The 25,247-nt window shown below is 56.9% G+C and overlaps 1 protein-coding gene and 1 long non-coding RNA gene across 2 annotated transcripts; both read left to right on the top strand.

Annotated features, from left to right (window-relative positions):
* Window positions 1-1,808: 1,808 nt before the first annotated feature.
* Window positions 1,809-4,881, top strand: LOC136397082 (uncharacterized). Its single transcript, XR_010749837.1, has 3 exons — window positions 1,809-1,935; window positions 3,249-3,341; window positions 4,464-4,881. It is a non-coding gene; the product is annotated as an uncharacterized lncRNA (long non-coding RNA).
* A 3,637-nt stretch (window positions 4,882-8,518) lies between these two features.
* Window positions 8,519-9,274, top strand: LOC136398107 (uncharacterized). The gene has a single exon (XM_066372516.1). The coding sequence runs from the start codon at window positions 8,519-8,521 to the stop codon at window positions 9,272-9,274; it is 756 nt and encodes a 251-aa protein (XP_066228613.1).
* The last annotated feature ends 15,973 nt before the right edge of the window (window positions 9,275-25,247 follow it).

Genomic DNA, 25,247 nt, shown 5'->3' with positions numbered 1-25,247 from the left:
GCTGTGTGTTTTCAAGGTCCTGGTCTCCACTGATTGGTCAGTGCTAAGAGCAGGGGCGTCATTAGTCACTGCAGCTGGTCCTGAGGTCAGCGCAGGTGTCACTTGTCTGGTTTTGCAGCTTCTCTGGGCTGGAGGCTGAAACACAGCTGAGGCCTAAACGTAGGTGATGTGAGTCAGAGCGTCAGGGCCCTGGAGGCTCAGTGCCTGAGGGCTGTTCTCCAGCCCCCTTGTTCGGTGGATGCCCCTCTAAGGGGGTCTAAGCCACATGACCAGCGACATGCCAGGGGAGGTAAGGTCGAGGGGTGCAAACCACGTGACCAGGGCTATGCGGCGGGAGGAAAGGTCACCCCGGGAACAGGGACAGGGACGAGGTTCCTGTTTGCCCAGTTTTACCTGTTGCTAGGCACCCAGGGCTTTCCGCCCTGGTGACCTTCTGCCCTGGCCTGTTGTCCTCGCTCTGCTCCTGTCTGCCCCTCCCACCCCCCCCGCTAGCTCAGGAAACAAGGACGTGATTATTAGCGCACAGAGCTGGAGACACAGAAAGCCAGGTGGGGCGCAGGCTTGAGCAGAAGGAATCGCAGACCAAGGGGGCTCTCCCCTCTCCCCGCTCCTGGTCCAGCATCAGCTTCTTCCCAAGGCTTGTTGTGGATGGCCACCATGTCCCCCCTAACTCACCACGGCCCCGTGTGAGCAGGAGCCCATGCCATGCGGAGGGGAGCAAGGACAAAGCCTCCGCCCAGACCAGAGGTGGATGTCCGTCCGATGAGCCAGACTAGATCATAGGCCTCCATGAAACCGGCGTGGTTCCCGGGAGAACTCCGTGTCCCGCTGGCTAACGCCAATTCCAGAGTGCACTAGGGATTGGAGGACGAGCCCTACGAATTGTTTGGCTCTACAGAAGAGGGAAGAGTCTGGACACAGTGATGAACCAGAAAGGAGAGACACTGAGCAGGAAACGAAGAGCCCCCCGAGGCTGTGTACTGGTCACTTTGGAGGGATGGTGGCCTCGCTGAGACCACCGCTGCCCCCGGGGGCCACCTGGGGTCCCTCCCTGTTCTCTTCTTCGGCACCCAGACTCGAACCCACCCTACAGTGAACAGAGTGGAGGACCGCTCTTCACGGCAATCCCGCTGTTGATTCTGCCTCCACAGTGCAGGGGGAAAACCACCACAACCAGGGGCAGCACAGGGAAGCCGACGGCCATTTTCAGAATGACCCCACATGGATGAGGGAGCGCCCGGATTCACGGCTGTGCTGCCGCCGCCGTTTCAGAGAGACGAGCACGGGGTCACGGGGCCCCTCTGGATGCCACAACACCCAGTTTACCCAGTTCACGGGCTCGCCCATCTGAGGAGCGCTGGGTCAACCAGAGCACTCCGTCTGGCCCCTTAGTTCTCCAGGCTCCCTGGGGACCAGCTTCCCTGTGTCCCTGTCCCATTCCGTCAGTGCTCAAGGCACATGACGAGGCTTCCTTTCCCCCCCGTCCCTGACATCCGTCCTCCTGCACCTCCTGAAACAACACCCTGGGCTCTCCAGTAAGACCAGCCCACGCCGCACCATCAAGGTTTGCTCTGGAGACACGCTGGGGCTTCCACGGGATACCAGCCTCAGCTAGAGCACGAGCACTTCACGCGCTAAAACGCTCAGGGTCGTGACATCGCCGAGTCCCGCAGCATCTCGAAATCCCACCGTGAATCCCGCTCAGCACCGTGACTTCTCACCGCCGAGGCCGGGTCAAAGAAAGACATCACCGCATTACGGGACAAAAGGTTTTTATTGTTTTCTTTCTTTCTTTTTAAAGCGGAATTGCATCTCTAGGCTCTCCCAAACTTGAAACCCTTAGAAAATGCAGAAAAGTAGAGGAAGAAATTGCCGTGGAAGCCCTCCACCACAGGAAACAAATGAAAAAAAAAGAAACACATCATTAACATTTGGGTGAGCACCCTTTCACTGACATTTATATGGATACAAATCTTCATACGCAGAAGAAGAGCTAGACATCTGAAGAGAGATAGCTAGACAGACCGACAGGTTGGTAGACTTGATTGCTCTTTTTTTTTTTTCATCTAAAAGAAGAGTGAGAATTTTTCATTTTATCATTAAATTGAAAACACAGTTTTTTTGTAGCTTTTTACTTGGATAGAGTTTTCAACTTGCGGGGAAACTTCAAGATGAGTTCAAAGACGAGTTCAAAGACATGTATACACTTTTCCCCCTAAACCATCTGAGAGTGAATTGCAAATATCACGTTCCTTTATCCCCAGTGACTTCAGGGTGTGTTTCCTGAGAAGGTCCATCTCTTACAAAACTCACAGTATAATAATCAAAATCTAGGAATTGAACATTGATACAAATACTTTAATCTAGAGTCCATCTTCAGATTTCTCCCATTATCCTAGTATTATATGTACAGGTATAGCTACTTTTCCCGGTCTGGAATCCAAACAGGAATCAAACACTGCAAGAATAACTTAGTAGCTATATCATGTCCCACCATAAGGAATTCTGTATTTTATTAACCGGTTCCTACTCTGGACTGTTCCTATTTGACTTCTCATTTTTCTTTTCTGTAAGTAATGCCGCTGTGATATCCTTGCTCTTAAATCGTTGTCCCCACCCCTGCATTGTCTTAGAATAAATGAATAGTTTCGCCTCCTGTGAAACTGCCGTTTCTGTAGGTGAGAATGATCGAGTATTGGTTATTTCATTTGTCTCACTCATAGAAGAGTGGAATTACTCGGGGGACAGAAATGAGGAAGGCATCAGGCAAGTCCTACCCAATTGCCCTCCTGAAAGAGTACGTTTTGGCCTGAGCGGGGGTGGCACAGCAGATAGAGCATCAACCTGGGATGCTGAGGTCTCAGGGTCAAAACCCGGGGATCACTGACTTGAGCGTGGGCTCACAGACGTGATCCAATGGTCACTGGCTTGAGCAAGGGATCTCTGGCTCGGCTTGAGCCCCTGGTCAAGGCACACATGAGAGGCAATCAATGATTGATGTGTTTAAATGGTCAGTTTGGTGGGGGGAAAATCACGTCATTGTTTAATGACACTTTCAAAAAACAGAGTTTTACATATTGAAGGTCTGGTGACCATTTGTATAGGATTTTTGTTTGGTGACTTCATTGTTCTTGCAACTTCTGTTTTTCTACTGTTGTGGTCTTGTCGTAAATTTGACTTTAGAAGCTTTATGTGCTGAGAAACTAAATTTTATGTGTTCACCCAATTTCTCATTTGATTTTATTTAGCTTATTGTACTTCCAGATGATTTTCCCTGCGTGGAGGAACCCTACGATTCTTCAAGAACCAGAAAGGACTTCCTCCTCTTTCTCCAGATTCAGGTAAATATTTATTTCCTTTTTTTTTTATTGTATTGGTTTTTAACATTGAACAGTTTTGCCCCCGTGAAGTTCATTGTAGGGTCTGGCCTTCATGGTGTGAGGTATGCATTTAAAGTGCATTTTTCCCATTGTTAAACCGGCCAGTGCGTTTTTTGCCTATGTACCCCGAAACATCCAATGATCTGAAAGGCAAAATACATAACTGATGGACGCTGAATTGAAAGTTAGTTGTTTTTTCTGTTTTGTTTTGTTGTTTTTTTTTGTATTTTTCCGAAGCTGGAAACGGGGAGGCAGTCAGACAGACTCCCACATGTGCCCGACTGGGATCCACCCGGCATGCCCACCAGGAGGCGATGCTCTGCCCATCTGGGGCGTCACTCTGTTGCGACCAGAGCCATTCTAGCGCCTGAGGCAGAGGAAATAGAGCCATCCTCAGCGCCCGGGCGAACTTTGCTCCAATGGAGCCTTGTCTGTGGGAGGGGAAGAGAGAGACAGAGAGGAAGGAGAGGGGGAGGGGTGGAGAAGCAGATGGGCGCTTCTCCTGTGTGCCCTGGTGGGGAATCGAACCCAGGACTCCTGCACACCAGGCCGACGCTCTACCACTGAGCCAACCAGCCAGGGCCGAAAGTTAGTTTCTGACGCTGACGTGGGCCCTCTCATGCAAGCGAGGGCCACGTTGATCTGATGATAGTTGCTTTATCATTTATTTTAGCGATTATTTTGTATAAGAACGCCCTCGTCGTTACTCTCTTTGTTCAAAACTTCTTTGCATATGTTTTTTTCTTGAAATCCTTTTGGAATTATTTTGTCAAGTTGCCAAGGAAGTCATTGTAATGAAAGTAAAAATCGCAACTGAATTTATGAACTAGCGGGAGGCAAATGGGAACTTCCTACGATACTCTGTCACCATCCCACAGTAGAGATGTCCACACACATTTCTGCCCATTCCGGTCATATTTCATGGCCCTTCATAACATATTTCAATTTTATTTAAATACCTTGCATTTATCGTTAACTTACTCTAGTGAGTTTCAGAACGGATTGCTAACATAAAACAGCCACATTAAGCAATGTTGAAAAGTCTGTCTTTTCATGGAAACGAACTTGATTTGGATGTTCCAGGTTTGCATCTGTAGACATCACCACGGAGATATTTGCAGCCACTGCTTACCCGTGGCTTCCACCTAACTTCTGATGTGACGGACCAGCCCCGGCAGGAAACGTGAGACCGGCTGCCAGGACGTGGGGTCGACGTGTGAAGCCACATGGGTACAGAGGAGGAGCTGCAGGCTCAGTGGGGTTCACAGAAGCACCCCAGGGGCCATCAGGGAGCCGTGCTGGTGGCCTCTGCTCTTCTGACTCATATTTCATTCTCGGCTTTGCAGAGCCACTCAGTGAAGAGCAGCCAGGGTCAGCCCAGAGCCAGGGAGGACAGGGGTGGCATGCGTCCAGTGCCCTCCTACAGGGGGCGGGGCCTGAGACAACCCCCTCATTCTATTCATTTCCCTCACTGACGCCATAGGTCCAGAAAAATCAAAGTGCTGAAAAACTCACATAGAATGACTTCTTATTTGTACAGCCAGACTCAGTGGTTTCAAGGAAGTGAGCTCAGGTGACTCAGATAAAAGGCCATCACCGGCTAGGTCTCCCTGAGCCATAGGGGCTGCAGCTGCCAGGGCGGGGCGAGGGGCCCGGGGCTCCCACGCAGCTCTGGCCACGCGGCCACACGGACCAGCGTCAAGGCCAGCAGTGTGTCCCTCGCCCACGCTCCTGAGTTACAGCCCCCCCACGATGGCCTGTCAGCCCTGTGGCTTGGCGGGCTCTCTCAAGGGCCTCAGGCGCCCGACACACTCTGACTGGTCCCTGATCACTGTCCCTTAGAGTGACAGGTCAAGGTTACGACGGAAGCACACAAGCAGCCTCACCTGCTCCACCGTTCTCCAAACACATTCAAACAAGAGAGCCAATATTCTACACGTGTCCTTAACACACACAGCCACCCGCAAGCCCAGAGGGTCCCTCAGAAGCCCGGCAGGTGAGTTGAAGTCCACGTCACACGGCTCTCGGGACTCTGCAGCAGACAAAGACCAACTCTGAGAACGCCCAAAATAGCTGCACTTCCTGTGACGGTTAGTTTCCGGTGTCATCTTGACAAGGCCGCAGGATGCCACCGGCGTGTCCTCTATTAGTCTAGGGGCTTATGGGGGGGGGGTGGAGGAGATTCATGTTTGAATCAGCCGACTGAGCCAAGGGGGTCACCCTCCCCAGTGGGGATGGGGGTCATCCAATATGTGGAGGCTGAATAGAACAGTGAGGCAAAGAGAGGGGATTTCTCTCTTTCCCTCTCTCTCTCAAAAATAGAAAAAAGGAGAAGAAGGAGGAGGAGGAGGAGAAGGAGAAGGAGGGGGAGGGGGAGGGGGGAGGGGGAGGAAGAGGAGGAGGAAGAGAAGGAGAAGGAGGAAGAGGAGGAGGGGGAGGAGGAAGAGGGGAGAAGGAGATGGGGGAGGAGGAGGGGGGGAGGAGGAAGAGGAGGAGGAAAAGAAAGAGAAGGAGAAGGAGAAAGAGGAAGAGAAGGGGGGAGAGGAGGAGGAGGGGGAGGAGGAAGAGGAGGAGGAGGGGAAGGAGGAGGAGAAGGAGGAGGAGAAGAAGGAGGAGGAGGAGAAGGAGGAGGAGGAGAAGGAGGAGGAGAAGGAGGAGGAGAAGGAGGAGGAGGAGGAGGAGGGGAGAAGGAGGAGGAGAAGGAGGAGGAGGAGAAGGAGGAGGGGGAGGAGGAGGAGGGGAGAAGGAGAAGGGAGAGGGGGAGGAGGAGGAGGGGGAGGAGGAAGAGGAGGAGGAAGAGAAAGAGAAGGAGAAGGAGAAAGAGGAAGAGGAGGAGGGAGAGGAGGAGGAGGGAGAGGAGGAGGAGAAGGAGGAGGAGGAGAAGGAGGAGGAGGAGAAGGAGGAGGAGGAGAAGGAGGAGGAGGAGGGGAAGGTGGAGAAGAAGGAGGAGGAGGAGGAGAAGAAGGCGGTTGAGGTTAAGGTGTTTGCAGACAGAGGTAGATAAGAACGGTCACTCAGAAACCTCTGCTCAGAGAAACACTCATGGCAGTTTTCAAAGTCAAGGTTAATGGTGGGGTCTCACCTGCCCCAGCACCCCCAAGGCACCTGGGGACCCAGTGGGATGGTCCCCAATACCGGCTCCTTTGCGGAACAGGTGTGGCATTCCTGCAGTGTGGACCGCAGTGGTTCCGGCCACAGCCTTCGGAGGCAGACCCAGTCCGGCTGGACGCAGGCACGTGGCTTCACCCCTCTGCCTGAGCTCTCGCGACCGGCCAGTGGGCATGAGACGGGCTGCCGCAGATCACCGCGTCAGGGTTGGATTAGCCGATGTGGACTGGAGTTCTCAGGGTCGGCCCAAGTCAGCACCAGCGGCCTGGCCTGGGGACCCAGCAAAAATGCTCCCTGGGGAGGCAGCGGCCCAGCCCTGCTGAGTCAGAAACCGGGTGGGGCCTGCTGTCCTTTTCAGTGGTGCCCCCGGGTGATCCTGCCACAGGGGTCTCCCTGGGGGACCTGCTGCAGGTGGCGCTCCCGGCGGGCGTGTGCGGAGCACTGGGGTCATCCTGCAGCCTGACCGCGTCCACGACGACCGTCCTTCCCAACGACCGTGATCATGGTCATTACTGTTACTGTGGTCGCGCAGCAGCAGCTGGACACACCCCTCACGTGTTTGCCCGGCCACCCGTGGGTTAGGGGGTGTGGTGGGGGAGCAGCTCACAGCCTGGGTGACCTGGACCAGACCCGCCTCAGGGAAGCAGCCACCTGGGCTCATTCCCCAATTTCAAAGGAATAATTCAGACACATTTTTTTCCAAGTGAAGACAAGAACTATGAATTTATCCGAATGTGTATGCTCCCCTCTTCACCTTGGCCGGGAGTTTGAATTCACAAAAAACCCTACAAAGTCCTTGTCCCCAAAGCGAGCAGGACTCTGGAGAGGAGTCCTCGCTGGGCCCCCAGGCGCCACTGGCCAGAGCACCGCCCAGCCCCGCGGGCTTTCTGTGCTCACCCCTCGGGGGACAGTGGGTTCCTCAGACCCCTGCCGTCCGCACGCTGCCTGCACTCTACCCAGGTTGGTCTACACCAGGGGTCCCCAAACTTTTTACACAGGGGGCCAGTTCACTGTCCCTCAGACTGTTGGAGGGCCGGACTATAAAAAAACTATGAACAAATCCCTATGCACACTGCACATATCTTATTTTAAAGTAAAAAACAAAATGGGAACAAATACAATATTTAAAATCAAGAACAAGTAAATTTATTTATTTATTTATTTATTTAAATAAATTTTTATTAATGTTAATGGGATGACATTAATAAATCAGGGTACATATATTCAAAGAAAACATGTCTAGGTTATTTTGTCATTAAATTATGTTGCATACCCCTCGCCCATAGTCAGATTGTCCTCCGTCACCCTCTATCTAGTTCTCTGTGCCCCTCCCCCTCCCCCCTAACTCTCTCCCTCCCTCCCTCCTCTGTCCTCCCTCCCCCCACCCCTGGTAACCACCACACTCTTGTCCATGTCTCTTAGTCTCGTTTTTATGTAGAACAAGTAAATTTAAATCAACAAACTGACCAGTATTTCAATGGGAACTATGCTCCTCTCACTGACCACCAATGAAAGAGGTGCCCCTTCCGGAAGTGCAGCAGGGGCCGGATAAATGGCCTCAGGGGGCCGCATGCGGCCCGCGGGCCATAGTTTGGGGACCCCTGGTCTACACCCTGGAGAAAAACACCTTTCATTTTGTTTTCTTCCAAATATTTTTGTGAAACTGTCCTTTCTCTCAACTTTTCCATAACTCCCCCCCACCCCGCTCCACTGGTCCCCTGAGAAGACCAGGGGGTCTGCTGGGCGGACCCAGCGGACAGGACAGCACTGTGGGGGCTCCTTGCAAAGCCCTGGACGCATCCTACAAGTCAGCAAAGCTCAAGCAGGATGGACGACCAGGAGCGCCGAGGGTCGTGACAGTGACGTCAGCAGAGAGGTTTGTCCCCTCGTTTCACGCTTGTGTGGTGCTGTGTTTATTAAAGATGCTCAGAGTTCAATGCCGGGAAGGCAGGAAATGAAGATGCCCGTCCGCTTGGCTACCTGCTTCCAAGGGAGCACCCTTTCAGGACGACTGGGGTCCACCTGCCCCCATGGTCCCCCTGCCCCCATGGTCCCCCTGCCCCATCGTCACCTGCACCCATAGTCACCTGCCCCCATGGTCCCCTGCCCCCATGGTCCCCCTGCCTCCATGGTCCCCCTGCCCCCATGGTCCCCCTGCCCCATCGTCACCTGCCCCCATGGTCCACTGCCCCCATGGTCCACTGCCCCCATGGTCCCCCTGCCCCATGGTCCCCCTGCCCCCATGGTCCACTGCCCCCATGGTCCACTGCCCCCATGGTCCCCCTGCCTCCATGGTCCCCCTGCCCCATGGTCCCCCTGCCCCCATGGTCCCCCTGCCCCCATGGTCCCCCTGCCCCCACGGTCCCCTGCCCCCACGGTCCCCTGCCCCCATGGTCCCCCTGCCCCCATGGTCCCCCTGCCCCATCGTCACCTGCCCCCATGGTCCCCCTGCCCCCATGGTCCCCCTGCCCCCATGGTCCCCCTGCCCCATCGTCACCTGCCCCCATGGTCCCCCTGCCCCCATGGTCCCCCTGCCCCATCGTCACCTGCCCCCATGGTCCCCCTGCCCCCATGGTCCCCCTGCCCCCATGGTCCCCCTGCCCCATCGTCACCTGCCCCCATGGTCCCCCTGCCCCATCGTCACCTGCACCCATAGTCACCTGCCCCCATGGTCCCCCTGCCCCCATGGTCCCCCTGCCCCATGGTCCCCCTGCCCCCATGGTCCCCCTGCCCCATCGTCACCTGCCCCCATGGTCCCCCTGCCCCATCGTCACCTGCACCCATAGTCACCTGCCCCCATGGTCCCCCTGCCCCCATGGTCCCCCTGCCCCCATGGTCCCCCTGCCCCATGGTCCCCTGCCCCCATGGTCCCCCTGCCCCCACGGTCCCCCTGCCCCCATGGTCCCCTGCCCCCATGGTCCCCCTGCCCCCACGGTCCCCTGCCCCCACGGTCCCATGGTCCCCCTGCCCCCATGGTCCCCTGCCCCCACGGTCCCCCTGCCCCCACGGTCCCCCTGCCCCCACGGTCCCCTGCCCCCATGGTCCCCTGCCCCCATGGTCCCCCTGCCCCATGGTCCCCCTGCCCCCACGGTCCCCTGCCCCCACGGTCCCATGGTCCCCCTGCCCCCATGGTCCCCTGCCCCCATGGTCCCCTGCCCCCATGGTCCCCCTGCCCCCATGGTCCCCCTACCCCCATGGTCCCCCTGCCCCCATGGTCCCCTGCCCCCATGGTCCCCCTGCCCCCATGGTCCCCCTGCCCCCATGGTCCTCCTGCCCCCATGGTCCCCCTGCCCCCATGGTCCCCCTGCCCCCATGGTCCACCTGCCCCGTCATCAGCTGCACCCACAGGTATCAGTAAGTTTCACCTCCACGGGGTGTTTACCAGCTGGCACACCTGAAGTCAGGGCTAGAGCACAAGTACTTTCTTTGCTTTTGCTGTAAGTAGAAACAACAGGGAACTATTTATGGAAGATCCACCCCAGCCACATTCTCCCCTTGGGACTGTTTACAGCTGACGGGTCAGTCCCAGGTGAGGCTGGGCTCCAGGCAGGGTCCGGAGGCGTCTTCAGTCGTTCTTGGTCCTGAAATTCAAAGCCAGACTGGCCACTTCAACAGAAGGAAGGGGTCACAGGGCCCGGGGAACATTCCAGGGACAAATGGCCCAGGCAGGAGCAATCCAGAGCCTCCTCAGGCCACCCCCTCTTTCCAGAGGGCCACCCCCACACCAGGAGGCTCCGCTGGCCTCCGCTGGCCTCCGCTGTCCCGGGGGCCCCAGGGTCTTACAAGTTATGTCCTCTGTGACTGGCCCGGAAGTTGGGAGGGAGAAAAGGAGGACTCACTCTCGGGGTGAACGTGGCCACAGCCACAGGGAGCCAGGGCTGTGCTCTCAGGAGGAGGGCTGACGCTTCCCTGAGAACTGTGGTTCACACCAGGGGGACACGCATCGGGCAGGGTGTGAGAGTGGGACAGCCCTGAGGGAGCATGACACTCTGTCAGATGAACACACACAGGTAAGGAAGCTCCGGGCGTCACTAGGACCACGCAGCAGGGAGGACTAAGCCTAAAGAAGATGGCTGACCACCTTCCACGCCAACACCCTGCCTTTCCCCCGAGGTCAGAAAAACAGGGACGAGGAGGAAACCAGTGGTTGGCCTGGTGCTGCGCACAGTTATTTCTTCTGACCCAATCTGGAACTTGAGACCATGGAAACTACCCTTTGTTCCTTAATCAAACGTGTTTTCAATAATAATAATAATACATACTATAAAGTCCACACGCCCTATGAGAGATCAACGGTCACCAAAGGGACTTCCCCCATGTTCCTATCAAGTAACAAACACGCCTTTCTCCCTCCTGCCTCCTATTAACTCAATTACAGAAACATTTATGTGAGCAGAGCAGTAAGAAGGTGAAGGAGAATGAAGCAGAGAGAAACCTATAAAATAATTAGGCATGTCCCCATAAGAGCGGCGAGTGGACTGAGTATCCACCTCTGAGGGCACGGTGACAATATCAGCGGGAGTGATCACTCCACTATCGATACGCGTCATCACTAAATTCTCTCCCTCACAGTGAAACGCAGACTAGTGTTGGATGACAGACTGTTAGTAACTTGCACAGCTGAAAAATCCTGAGTTCACACCCCTGCGTGAACACGGGAGACTTATTTTTGCCTTTCGATGTTAGGACAATGGGTAAAACACAATGGGGAAGGAAAAGATGATTTAAATCAACACCTCAGGACGGAAGATGCTGTTGCAATGACTGGATCCGGCGACTGAAGCTTTCAAAGCAGACAGTTCAGAACTAGGGCGCGCAGAACAAAGGCGTGGGGACACAGGCAGGTGGGTGTGTGGCCATGGGGACGCGGGCGGGTGGGTGTGTGGCCATGGGGACGTGGGCAGGTGGGTGTGCGGCCATGGGGACGCGGGCAGGTGGGTGTGCGGCCATGGGGACGCGGGCAGGTGGGTGTGCGGCCATGGGGACGTGGGCGGGTGGGTGTGCGGCCATGGGGACGCGGGCAGGTGGGTGTGCGGCCATGGGGACGCGGGCAGGTGGGTGTGCAGCCATGGGGACGCGGGCAGGTGGGTGTGCGGCCATGGGGACGCGGGCAGGTGGGTGTGTGGCCATGGGCACGCGGGCAGGTGGGTGTGTGGCCATGGGGACACGGGCGGGTGGGTGTGTGGCCATGGGGACACGGGCGGGTGGGTGTGTGGCCATGGGCACGCGGGCAGGTGGGTGTGTGGCCATGGGGACACGGGCGGGTGGGTGTGTGGCCATGGGGACGCGGGCAGGTGGGTGTGTGGCCATGGGCACGCGGGCGGGTGGGTGTGCGGCCATGGGGATGCATGCAGGTGGGTGTGCGGCCATGGGGACGCGGGCAGGTGGGTGTGCGGCCATGGGCACGCGGGCAGGTGGGTGTGCGGCCATGGGGATGCATGCAGGTGGGTGTGCGGCCATGGGCACGCGGGCGGGTGGGTGTGTGGCCATGGGGACACGGGCAGGTGGGTGTGCGGCCATGGGGACGCGGGCAGGTGGGTGTGTGGCCATGGGGACACGGGCAGGTGGGTGTGCGGCCATGGGGACGCGGGCAGGTGGGTGTGTGGCCATGGGGACGCGGGCAGGTGGGTGTGTGGCCATGGGGACGCGGTCAGGTGGGTGTGTGGCCATGGGGACACGGGCAGGTGGGTGTGTGGCCATGGGGACGCGGGCAGGTGGGTGTGTGGCCATGGGGACGCGGTCAGGTGGGTGTGTGGCCATGGGGACGCGGGCAGGTGGGTGTGTGGCCATGGGGACGCGGTCAGGTGGGTGTGTGGCCATGGGGACGCGGGCAGGTGGGTGTGTGGCCATGGGGACGCGGGCAGGTGGGTGTGTGGCCATGGGGATGCATGCAGGTGGGTGTGTGGCCATGGGGACGCGGGCAGGTGGGTGTGTGGCCATGGGGACGCGGGCAGGTGGGTGTGCGGCCATGGGGATGCATGCAGGTGGGTGTGTGGCCATGGGGATGCATGCAGGTGGGTGTGTGGCCATGGGGACACGGGCAGGTGGGTGTGTGGCCATGGGGACGCGGGCAGGTGGGTGTGCAGCCATGGGGATGCATGCAGGTGGGTGTGTGGCCATGGGGATGCATGCAGGTGGGTGTGTGGCCATGGGGACACGGGCAGGTGGGTGTGTGGCCATGGGGACGCGGGCAGGTGGGTGTGTGGCCATGGGCACGCGGGCAGGTGGGTGTGCGGCCATGGGGACGCGGGCAGGTGGGTGTGTGGCCATGGGCACAGGGGCAGGGAGGGGCCCGGCCCCCCCTCCACACCCATCCCCCGGCCTCCACTCCCAACCTCCGTTCAGAGTGAGGATGAGACCAGCCTATGTCCTGAGCTACAAGGATCGAACGGTGTCCTTTCCCAGGGAAGTAAAGCTGCATCTCTGTGAAAGACAGAACTTCGCTTCTTAGGAACGTATCCTGGAACAAGAAGATTTCAGGAACCAGAAACCTGCGGAGCTGGAGACACGGAGAGCGGGGTTCAGACGAGGAGATCGAGGCCAGCTGTGTCCTGTGTGAGACCCCCAGGTTTCCCCAGACACCCCGATATCCGCCACCTTCCCTGCTTTGGGGAAGGGGCAGAGGTAGATTTGTTATTCATTTCAACCTCATTTTCACCTGTAGACCAAATTCACACGCGTGCGCACATACACACACACACAACTTTGTCCGAGCTGATGTTAATTACTGACAGTTAATAATAAAATGACTGTGACCTATATGAACAAAGAAAGACCTGACTCCTGGGACCATCTGAGATGCTATTATTCTGTGACACAGACACACACAAAATGCATTTTAAAGCTTATCGGTGTAGATTTGGGCCGAGGCCAGTCCCAGGACAAGGACACAGGCTAGCTAGAACTTTAATTTATGTTTTTTTAAATATTCAAGGAAACCCTTATAAATCATTTTCATCAAATATAGGCATTCGCGATTCCCACAAGAGCCGGTGCCAGCTGCGACCCTGAGATAAGATGTCTGTTTCCCAGCGTTTCACTCAATTAACTCCATCGGCTTTAATTTAGCTTCTGGGCGATGGCGTTAACGGAACGAGAGCTGTGCCCAGACGCCATCGGCTGCTTCGGGCCCAGATCCTGGGTTCCACATCAACCCTGTTCAGGGGCTAGCCCTCGTCAGACACGAATGCAAGGTCCCCGTTACGGTTCCTGCTTTAAGTAGCACCGCAGGTCCCTGCGAGGGTGGTGGCTGCCCGCCCTGCCAGCGGGCACACGGTGAAAACGGGCAGAGAGAGATGGTGCTCTGGGCTCCACTCAGAGGGGAACAAAGCTCCCTGCCTGGGGAGCGCTAGGCTCTGCCCACAGCCCCCAAAGGGACCCAGAAGCCAGTGTGTCGAAGCTCATTGTTGCCCAGACTTCGGCGGACTGACTGTAGCTCACACCAGTCTGCCCACCTCCCAATCTGGAAGAGAAAATCTTGAAACCGCCGTTCCGTCCGCAACGCCACTTCGCTGACCCATGGACACTGCGCGGGGTGGTCTTGGTGTCCTGACCCCAGCGTGAGGAAGGCGCCTCCTGAGGGGGCCGCGAGGTGCTGAGGGTCACCCGCAGACGGTGTCACAATGCGAGGCAGGCCTCGCGCTTCACCGCATGTGTCCCGGCCACCTGGTTACAGGGGAGACCACTGTGGTCCAGCACGCTGCAGCTGCCATCGTCCCCGTTGCTGCCACTCGTGGGGAGGACACCACAAGGAGACAGTGGTTCTGAGTCGTGAGTGGCGAGAAGGGAGCCATGGAAGCGTCCGGAGAAAGTTCCAGCCCAAGGCCCTTGGTTGCCGAAGGCCCAGGCGGGGGACGGGGGTGGGGGGCGAGCATGGCTCCCTGCGGTCAGGGAAGGAGCTGGGGTGTGGGGCCCCGTGGGCCTGAGGAGCAGTGGTTCTGGGAGGGCCTGGGAGGTCCGGGGGGGCCCAGCTGGGTGTAAAGTCAAGTCCAGGTGGGTCCAGGTGAGTCTAGGCTGTGTCCCAAGTGGGTCCAGGTGGGTCCAGGTAGGTTCCAGGGGGTTCCAGGTGGGTCCAGGTGGGTCCAGGGGGGTCCCAGGTAGGTCCAGGTGGGTCTATGGTGGGGGGTGTCCCAGGTGGGTCCAGGTGAGGTCCCAGGTGGGGTTCCAGGTGGGTCCAGGTAGGTTCCAGGGGGCCCCAGGTAGGTCCAGGTGGGTCCAGGGGGGTCCCAGATAGGTCCAGGTGGGTCTATGGTGGGGGGTGTCCCAGGTGGGTCCAGGTGAGGTCCCAGGTGGGGTTCCAGGTGGGTCCAGGGGGGTCCCAGATGGGTCCAGGGGGGGTCCCAGGTAGGTCCAAGTGGGTCTATGGTGGGGGGTGTCCCAGGTGGGTCCAGGTGGGTCCAGGGGGGCCCCAGGTGGGTCCAGGTGAGGTCCCAGGTGGGGTTCCAGGTGGGTCCAGGGGGGTCCCAGGTGGGTCCAGGTGGGTCCAGGGGGCCCCAGGTGGGTCCAGGGGGGTCCAGGGGGGTCCAGGGGGGTCCCAGGTGAGCAGGGAGGATGGGAGAGGCAGGACTGCTCAGGCGCTTGTTGCTCTGAGTGTGAGGAGAGCCAGAGCGGGCTGAGGGCAGGAGAGTGACCTGGTCCGACCCGTTTTCTGAAAGACCCCCCCCCCCCCGGCTGCTGACAAGGAACGACCGATGCTGAACAGGAGGCCACGCAGGGAGGTGGTCAGAGGGCAGGAGAAGCCAGGCGGGAGCCCCATGCCCGAGTCCCCAAAGGCCTGCACGCTGGCCTGTCCCCCAGGGAGTTCCCCCCGAGGCCCACGGGGGCCGATGCGGGGAGAAGGGGTCGCGCGGTGTTGGAGGGCATCACAGCGATGAGAGGAGGAGCCCCAAGCCCGTGGACTCGGAGAAGACCCCGCTCTCGGGTGGGACCTTGAGTGGGAAAGGGTCGCCGAACAGGGTGAGCACTCAGAGACCCTGCCCTCTGCGTGCGGGAGACAGTTACACGGGAGCAGCTCACCAGGGCGTGGGCACACTGGTGGTTCTCACTCATCAACAGCCCAAACGCTGGGTCTCTGTGCGTCCCGATGTTACTCAACTATGCTGGTCTCAACCCAGAGCCCCCCAGACCACGAGGGGCCTTCTCCAGGCTGCGGAGGGCCCTGCACGTGTGGGGCCCAGGGGACCCGCCCCTGCTCCTGCCCCTGCTCCGTCCAGGCTGGGGAAGCCACCCCGGGAAGGACGGCCGCCCGGTGGACCTTGTGCCCGTGCAGGGTGGGCTCCCACCCTTCTGCTGGGGCTGGGGCCGCTTGCACGGGGCTCCTCTGCAATGCTGACCAACCAGCGGCCACTGGAGCCCAGGGACAGAGCCACTGACAGCAAGGTGGTGCCCACGGCCACGTGCGTGCACGGGGCCCCACGCGGCTGTCAGAGGCACCTTGGGGGAACGGCCCCCCTCTGAGTCTCCCTCTGGGGGAACGGCCCCCTCTGAGTCTCCCTCTGGGGGAACGGCCCCCCTCCGAGTCTCCCTCTGGGGGAACGGCCCCCTCTGAGTCTCCCTCTGGGGGAACGGCCCCCCTCCGAGTCTCCCTCTGGGGGAACGGCCCCCCTCCGAGTCTCCCTCTGGGGGAACGGCCCCCTCTGAGTCTCCCTCTGGGGGAACGGCCCCCTCTGAGTCTCCCTCTGGGGGAACGGCCCCCCTCCGAGTCTCCCTCTGGGGGAACGGCCCCCTCTGAGTCTCCCTCTGGGGGAACGGCCCCCCTCCGAGTCTCCCTCTGGGGGAACGGCCTCCTCTGAGTCTCCCTCTGGGGGAACGGCCCCCCTCTGAGTCTCCCCCTTGGCAGGAGGACCTCCCCCGACCCCCGCTGCTCTGGCGGAATGGACGATGAACTGACATTTTCTCAATAGCCGCGTTCCACCCACCCTTGATTAGAAACTATCTTTAATTAAAACACCCCATCAGAATTCCAAGCCAATTTCTCCCTGGCTCTCCTAAGTGCTTTGTACAAAACATTAGCTCTGGAATCTCATTACACATTTGCAGCCCCTGTGACAAACATAAATGATAATTGAGCTCTAATGCCTTCTTGAGCAAAGCCGTATTTCTCCAGGCTGGTGGATGGTGGCAACTTACAGAGGGGAGTGTGTAAGCATCGGATTTATCTTTTGGAACCAAAGAGTCTCGAGCTGGGGTAGCGATGGGTTCACAGGTCGGCACAGAACCCGTGCGACTGCCCCCAGCCGTGGTCACCTGGAAAGCACCGTTGCGTCTGCAAGCCCGAGTTCTTAGGAACCAACAGGAGGGTGGCACTCCACTCCGGTGAGCCAAGGAGAGGCAGGCTCGGAGTCACGTTGCTGACTTGCTCACAGGGGACAGCCTCAGAGGATCGGTGTGACGTGTTCGAGAAGGGGTGACGTGTTCGAGAAGGGGTGACGTGTTCAAGAACGGGTGACGTGTTCGAGTAGGGGTGACGTGTTCGAGAAGGGGTGATGTGTTTGAGAAGGGGTGACATGTTTGAGAAGGGGTGACGTGTTTGAGAAGGGGTGACGTGTTCGAGAAGGGGTGACATGTTTGAGAAGGGGTGACGTGTTAGAGAAAGTGTGACGTGTTAGGAACGGGTGACGTGTTCGAGAAGGGGTGACGTGTTCGAGTAGGGGTGATGTGTTCGAGAAGGGGTGACGAGTTAGAGAAGGGGTGACGTGTTAGAGAAGGGGTGACGTGTTAGAGAACGGGTGACGTGTTAGAGAAGGGGTGACGAGTTAGAGAGCGGGTGACGTGTTAGAGAGCGGGTGACGTGTTCGAGAACGGGTGACGTGTTAGAGAACGGGTGACGTGTTAGAGAAGGGGTGACGTGTTAGAGAAGGGGTGACGAGTTAGAGAAGGGGTGACGTGTTCGAGAAGGGGTGACGTGTTAGAGAAGGGGTGACGTGTTAGAGAACGGGTGACGTGTTAGAGAAGGGGTGACGAGTTAGAGAGCGGGTGACGTGTTAGAGAGCGGGTGACGTGTTCGAGAACGGGTGACGTGTTAGAGAAGGGGTGACGTGTTAGAGAAGGGGTGACGTGTTAGAGAAGGGGTGACGAGTTAGAGAAGGGGTGACGTGTTCGAGAAGGGGTGACGAGTTAGAGAAGGGGTGACGTGTTCGAGAAGGGGTGACGTGTTAGAGAAGCGGTGACGTGTTCGAGAATGGGTGACGTGTTAGAGAAGCGGTGACGTGTTAGAGAAGGGGTGACGTGTTAGAGAAGGGGTGACGAGTTAGAGAGCGGGTGACGTGTTAGAGAATGGGTGACGTGTTAGAGAAGGGGTGACGTGTTTGAGAACGGGTGATGTGTTCGAGAAGGGGTGACGTGTTCGAGAAGGGGTGACGTGTTAGAGAAGGGGTGACGTGTTTGAGAACGGGTGACGTGTTCGAGAAGGGGTGACGTGTTCGAGAAGGGGTGACGTGTTCGAGAAGACCGATGTCCCGGGGAGGGAAGGAAGATGGTCTTCTCAGCACGACAGACTTGAGGAACGACAATCGGAGGTGTAAGACTGATGGTTGAGAGGGGAGGGGGTGACGGAGGAGTCACTTTTCGTGGAAAAGGTGGAAGGATTGAGTCTATACGGGCGGTTATGAAACAGTCCCAGGGACGTAAAGCACAGCGCAGGGAACACAGTCAATAACACCGTCATGACTCTGTGCGGTGTCTGGTCGGTACTTGAAATACGGGAAGGACCACTTTGTAAAGAACGTGACTGGCCACTGTGCTGTCCCCCTGCAAGCAGCACAGAATACTGCTGAATGGGAACTGTGACTGAAAACATTTTAATTTTAACAATGTGAAAAGAAATCATGATAATTGAGGGTTTACAGGTTCTGATGTGTCACATTGCCCGGCTGTGCCCGCAGGGCCCTGGCCGACACTCAGTCCCTCCTAAGGGACGGCCACGCTTTGTGCCGCGTGAGCCCTTCTTCCCACCTCTGGTGAGTGGGCCAAGGGTGGGCTCTCGCCTGGACCGAGACCTCAGGCCTGCTGGCCGGCAAACACACAGCCATGCTCCAATGTTAGAAATGCTGTGTGTTCCAAGCCCAACCCAGTGGAAATCCCACCTCCAGTGTCTGAATTCAACATGGCACCTTTGGGACACCAATAAGAAGGATGTGTGCCTGGTGCTTTGTGAAGTCGCTAACCTTTCTAGTTCTTCTGATCTAATTCCCAGCTTTTATTTTTTTTTTTTTTTAATAAGAGTGATGCTAACTTTCTCAGCCTTTGTCCTCTTTTCATGTGGGTCGAACGTAGAGCGCGGGAAATGAGACCCGAGCTCCCAAGCCCAGACTCCATCTTGTCAGCAGTGTCCTTAGTTCTTGTTATGATCTTCCTTCTCCCCCCTCTATAGAGAAATGACTGACATATAACACTGCAAGCTTAGGGAGGGCTGTGTAACGGTGTGATGTATGTATAGACGGTGAAATAATGATTACCACAATAACGCCAGCTGACACATCGTCACCATGCAGTCCCCCCCCCCCTTTTTTTTTTTTGATTGATGTGGTGAGAACTTTTAAGATGTAATGTGCTCTCTTAGTGACAGGCAAGTTTACAACACAGCGTCGTTCCCAATGGTCACCGTGGCTCACGTTAGAGCCTCAAGACCGACTCATGTTATGAGTGAATGTTTGTACTGTTACCCTCTTCACCCAGGCTCCGCCCCCCACACCCTGCCCATGGCAACCACCCACCGACTCTCCCCCGCCCACCGACTCTCCCCCGCCCACCGACTCTCCCCCGCCCACCATCTCTCCCCCGCCCACCGACTCTCCCCCGCCCACCGACTCTCCACCACGCACGGACTCTCCACCGCCCACCGACTCTCCCCCGCCCACCGACTCTCCCCCGCCCACCATCTCTCCCCCGCCCACCGACTCTCCCCCGCCCACCGACTCTCCCCCGCCCACCGACTCTCCCCCGCCCACCGACTCTCCCCCGCCCACCATCTCTCCACCACGCACGGACTCTCCACCGCCCACCGACTCTCCCCCGCCCACCGACTCTCCACCGCCCACCGACTCTCCCCCGCCCACCGACTCTCCCCCGCCCACCGACTCTCCACTGCCCACTGACTCTCCACCGCCCACCGACTCTCCCCCGCCCACCATCTCTCCACCACGCACGGACTCTCCCCCGCCCACCATCTCTCCCCCGCCCACCGACTCTCCACCACCCACCGACTCTCCCCCACCCACCGACTCTCCACTTCTATGAGGTCAGAGTTTGGCGGGGTTATTTTCAGATGTCACACGTAAGTGGTACCACACAGTATCTGTCTTTCTCTGACTTATTTCAGTTAGCATGATGTCCTCAAGGCCCATCCCTGTTGTCACAAAGGGCAGACGTCCTTCATTTATTTGGCTGAATAACATTCCGTTGCCTTTATACAGCCACCTTTCCTTCATCCACTCATCCGTCTGGGGACATGGGGCTGTTTCCATGTCTTGGCTGTTGTAACCATCCCCGCTATGAACATGAGGCTACAGATCTTTTTCCGAGGTAGTGTTTCTGTTTTCTTCTGATAAATAGTCAGAATTGCTGGATCATAGGGTAGTTTTTGTTTGTTGGTTGGTTTTGAGGAAACTCCGTGCCACTTTCCACAGTGGCTGCCCTAGTTGACATTCCCAGCAACAGCCGACAAGGGTCCCCTTCCCTCCACACCCTCTCCATCACCTGCCATCTCGTCTTTTATATGACGGCCATTCTGCCATGTGGGAGGTGACGTCTCACGGCGGTCCTGCTGTGCCGTCCCCCGCGGTTAGTGGGCTGAGCTCCTGCTCGTGTACGCGCCTGTCAGGTATGTGTCTTCTCTGAAAGAATGTCTGTTCGGGTCCTCCGTCCCTTTTTCCGATGGGTTATTGGGAGGGTTCTGGCGGTTGAGTCGTGCGAGGGCCTCGTGTCCATTGGGTGATAACCTGTTACAGGATGTGTGGCCGGCCAATACGTCCCCCTGGTCCACAGGCTGCCTTGCCGCGTGTTCCCGTCTCGCTGTTGCTAGGCGGGGGCCCCACGCAGTCCTGCCCCTCTGTTTTTAACGTGGTTGCATGTGCTTCCCACGTTGTAGCCAGAAATAAAAGTTCATTGCCAAGGTGACCTAATGCCACGGAGCTTTCCCCCTATGCTTTCTTCTAGGGTTTTGGGGTCTTACTCTTCAGTCTTTAATCCACTTCAAGGTAACTCTGTGGGTGGTATGACCTTCTTTATCAGAAACAGGAGAGGAAAAAGGAAGTGCAGAGACACAGATTCTGCGTCTGTCAAGGCCAGCATCGCCTAAGTGTGGGATAAACTTACTATTCAATGGCGTGTTTTACAGAATGCAGCCATTTTCCCCACTCTCGCTGGAACCCTTGACTCATGCCTCGTTCTGTTGGTAACTTCCATCTGTCACCTTTCAGCAGTTGGCCAATTTATGCTCCTAAAAATATATTACTTGATTTTTATCTATCTCTTTGCTCTGTTTTTTTTTTTTTTTTTTATGTCCAACCACGGAACAACCTAGTAGTCACAAACACTCTGAGTCGTAACATCCACGTGGCTACTTCGGTGCCAGTGTGGCACTGTGATATTCTCATACCAAAGATTCCTTGGAATGAAACCATTACTAAAGTTTGGAAATGTTTTCATCCATTAAAGAAATAATTGTCATGGTATTTTCCATGTTAAAATGTGGCTAAGCCTGACCAGGCAGTGGCGCACTGGATAGAGCGTCAGACTGGGACGCAGAGGACTCAGGTTCAAGACCCAGAGGTCACCGGCTTGAGTATGAGATTGCCAGCTTAAGTGTGGGGTTGCTGGCTTGAGCGTGGGATCATGGTGACTGCATATGGCTAGCTTGAGCCCAAGGTCACTGGCTTGAGCCCAAGGTCACTGGCTTAAGCAAGGGGTCACTCGCTCTGCTATAGCCCCCCGGTCAAGGCACATATGAGAAAGCAATCAATGAACAACCAAGGAGCCACAATGAGAATTGATGCTTCTCATCTCTCTCCCTTCTTGTCTGTCTGTCCCTATCTGTCCCTTCCTCTGTCTCTCTGTCTCTGTCTCTGTCACCAAACAAACAAAAAAACAAACAAAAAAGTGACTAAAACACCTGGAAATATTAGCTCTTTGAAGGGCTTCCTTAGGGGTTAGAGCTCCAAAGAGCAGATCCAGGAGGGAGAGCCAGACAGACAGATTTCAAAGAACACAACATTTGATTTATTATTAGGGCTGAAAAATACATTGATTGGTGAAGAAGTCCAGTCTGCATCACTACAAGAGTTTAAGAACAGAGAGGGTGGGTACGGGTGACAACGCCAAGTCCAAACTCCGTGCGCCTGTACACACTAAACGGGAGGCGGCCCTGGGCAGGGTCCCCCACTGTCCTCCCTCCCCCCAATGCCACACTCCGGTACACAGGCCGTGGCCCCCGGCGGCCCCGGCTGTAGCTTTAGTAGAAATTCCCACTGAGTCTCTACAGATGCCATCAGAATCAGTGCAGTGGATTAGACCAAGAACAGCCTGAGAGAAAGGGGTTCTTGTCGGTTCCACTCGGGCAGGAGCGGGCACCAGTGTTACGTCTTTTGTGGCCCGCCTGGACTGGAAATTGATAACAACACACACACACACACACACACACACACACACACACACGTGCACATACTCGTGCATACACAGAGGCACACACTTCCATCAAGATTCTGTTTAGGACTCTAAATAAAACCTGAAAACCAGGACCTCAATTAGCCCACGGACCAACAGCTTGAGCCTTAACTTATCCAAGCATCGAAGCAACTTCACACCGGAGTTTCATTCTGAACTTCCAACCTTGTGACTTCCACCAGGACACCCGTCCGGGTGCCGTGAGTCCTGCCCGGACGTAGGTCTGGCTCTGTGCCCCCTCCCTACCTTCTTCCCCCAACTCACCCACCTCCTGTGCTCCTGACTCCCGTCCCGGTGCCGTGAGTCCTGCCCGGACGTAGGTCTGGCTCTGTGCCCCCTCCCTGCCTTCTTCCCCCAACTCACCCACCTCCTGTGCTCCTGACTCCCGTCCAATGGGCCATCAAGGTCCCCGTTCCATTGAACGTGGAGGGTGGGGGGCAAATCGGTTTCCACCCGGAGCGTCAGCCCTGGCGGACGGCTGGAGCACCGGGTGGAGAAGGCTCCTGAAGCTCTGCCGGAGTTCCCTGGGCACGATGCCACCGTGGTCACACGGGCATCCTGATCTGGGATGCCCACGAACCTAACGCGTTCACGGGTGGCCCCTGCGAGAACACTCCTAGCCTCCAGTCTGAGGGCAAGAGAGAGCGGGGGGAAGGACGTGATTATTCTTAAAGCTCTTTCGGAATTCAATAAAACGACTCGCACAGTCATGGTGTTCTTGGTTCCAGAGAATCTGAATTTCAAGAAGATAAAAATAGCTATTATGTCTAATTCCAGCGCAGTTCTCTCCAAAAGAGTCTGTCTCTTAAGAAGCTTTTTTTAGCTGCTACTCTTTCTCAATACCACCCTTAAAGGACAGCTGGCTTCCCAGCACCTGTCAGTGGGCAAGCTTCGCACCAAACCCAACCTGTCTGTCAGGCAGATAACGTCTTCAATGAACAGCAGTGGGAGGGGAAAAAAAAAAAAAAAGAAAAAAGATTTTGATTCATAATGAAGAGAGTGCCGTGGGTTTCTGTTCTGGAAAGGCAGCTCCTTGGGAACTTTTTTAAAAATAAAAATCCCCATCCGTGACTTTGCCTGCCTTTCTGCTCCCAGCCAGGGGACAGGACACAGGCGACAGGAAGTGAAAGTGTGAAGTGATTTCTTATGAGCTCCCCGCCTGCCCGGAGGCATGAAGGGACCTACAGCTAACACCGCTCCCTGGAAACAAGTCTCCCTTCCTCCTCTGCTTCCGTCTCTTTGTTCTCTTGTCTCCTTCATTATTTTATTTCAAGGGTTGGTTTGGTTTGTTTTTTTTTTTCTTTTAAAATCGCTTGTTGACATATACACCCATGTCGTTTCATATATGATATATCAATGTCCAGTCTAATTTTTAATTTTTTTTTTTTTTTTGCTGTCTTTTCCTTTTCTTGCCTCCCCCTCTGTGGGACTGTCTGGGACTACCCAGGCGGCACGGTGTCCTCACCAGTGACCTTGGGAGAGGACGGCAGGACGGACGGGGTCAGGTGGGAACGGCAGGGACACCGAGGTAGCGGCTGGCGCGGGGAGGAAGCCGGTCTCCACCCCACGCCGTCAGCACCGGCTGGCAGAGCTCTGAATATCTTTCCTCTGCTCATCTAACCCTGCGCTCGCTGGCCTATGGGTGGCCCGCCCACACCTACGCAGAGATAACGAGCGGCTCGGGTACCACGGAGCTCGTCCCGGGGAGACCACGCCAGAGAGAGTCCTCTGAGTCGTCTCACGCTCAGCGAGACCTTGTGAAAAATGAAATCCCTCAAATTGACTCGTAGGAGTTCTCATGCACAATCCCGTGCTTCGTGTAGCAGGTGCCTCGCCACTCCAGGCAGCTGGACCAACACCTACTCCATCATCTCCCGGCTTCCCGGCTGCGTTGGTTCTTCCACTGTGAACAAGGCGACGGCGATCAGTACCCTGGGACAAGCAGCGGCCCCGGGACTGGCCTGTTGGGTTACGTGTATTCATTTTAACAGATATTGCCAATTTGTGAATTTTTACTTCCCCACCAGCAATGCAGGAAAGGCCCCCTCGAGTGTCCTCGTTGGTCGTCCTGATCTGTCCGTTGACTCAGCAGCGTTTGGACGGCACAGACTCAGGGATGTCCCTTCCTCCAGCTTCCGGCCACCCTCCGACCTCTTGTCCAGTCACCGCCTTTAGAACCCCCTCAGCCATCCTCAGCCTCCAAGACCGGCCACCACGGGATTCTGAACTTAACTCCTTATTACCCAACACCCGTGAGCTCCGCAATACGTCAGAGTTACCCCACCCAGGAGGAAGCCCCGTCACCGCCTGGTCACCCTGCACCTGCGGGGCTCCCGCACCTGCCTCTCTCTGGGCTCCCGTTTCCACCACCGTGATGGGACTCCGGGGGGCGTGGGCCACTCTGCCAGCCCGGCGGCCACACCCTCTTCCAGGACGTGCAAAAGCCATCCTGAGACAAGTGGGGTGGCACTCAGGATGCCAGGGGGGCCGCCGTGGCCCTGGAGAAGAGCCTGGCCCAGACCCGTGTGGCCCTGCAGACCCTGGTTCCGCCCGCTCAGACTTCCGGGAGAACCGTCTCCTGGGGGAGCAGGTGGAACTCATCAGGAGACGGCAACACCTGAGCCACCTGTGCAGGCCGCCGGCCCAAGGGGGGTGGGGGCGAGGGTCGCTTCCTCAGGTCTCCCTCGAGCAGGCCCGGAGTCTGTGGGGCCCTGAGGCTTCCGAGGGCCCCCCTGAACCCCAGTGTGTGACTCCTGCCAGAGCCTCTCCCCGCAACCACGAGGCATCCTCTCCCCACCCGGGAGCCTCGCCCAGGCTGTGGGCCATGTGGAAACAGTAAAACTGTTTACAGTAAAAAGAAAAGGAGAAGGAGAAAGCGCCTCTAGTGTTTCCGCACCAGCAGCCTTGCTAGTGGCGAGAGAAAGACTGACACATTTCCGTCTGCATGGGGTTGCCTGTTGATACCCTTGTCCTTCTAAATTTGCTCTTTTGGGGAACTGCCTCTCCAAACTTCTTGCCCCTTCTTAATTGGGCTATGTACACATCTTGCCAATTATTAAGAGTTCTTTCCATGTTAGGTAGAGTAAACCCCTCCCTCAG

The sequence above is a fragment of the Saccopteryx leptura genome, chromosome 3, assembly GCF_036850995.1.
Source record: "Saccopteryx leptura isolate mSacLep1 chromosome 3, mSacLep1_pri_phased_curated, whole genome shotgun sequence".
Taxonomy (NCBI): domain Eukaryota; kingdom Metazoa; phylum Chordata; class Mammalia; order Chiroptera; family Emballonuridae; genus Saccopteryx; species Saccopteryx leptura.
Note: the sequence above shows the minus strand (reverse complement) of the source record. Positions and strands in the feature narration are given on the sequence as shown.

Bases quoted from the DNA above. Each gene is read 5' to 3' on its own strand.
- LOC136398107 (XM_066372516.1), top strand. From the start codon at position 8,519: ATGGTCCCCCTGCCCCCATGGTCCCCCTGCCCCATCGTCACCTGCACC.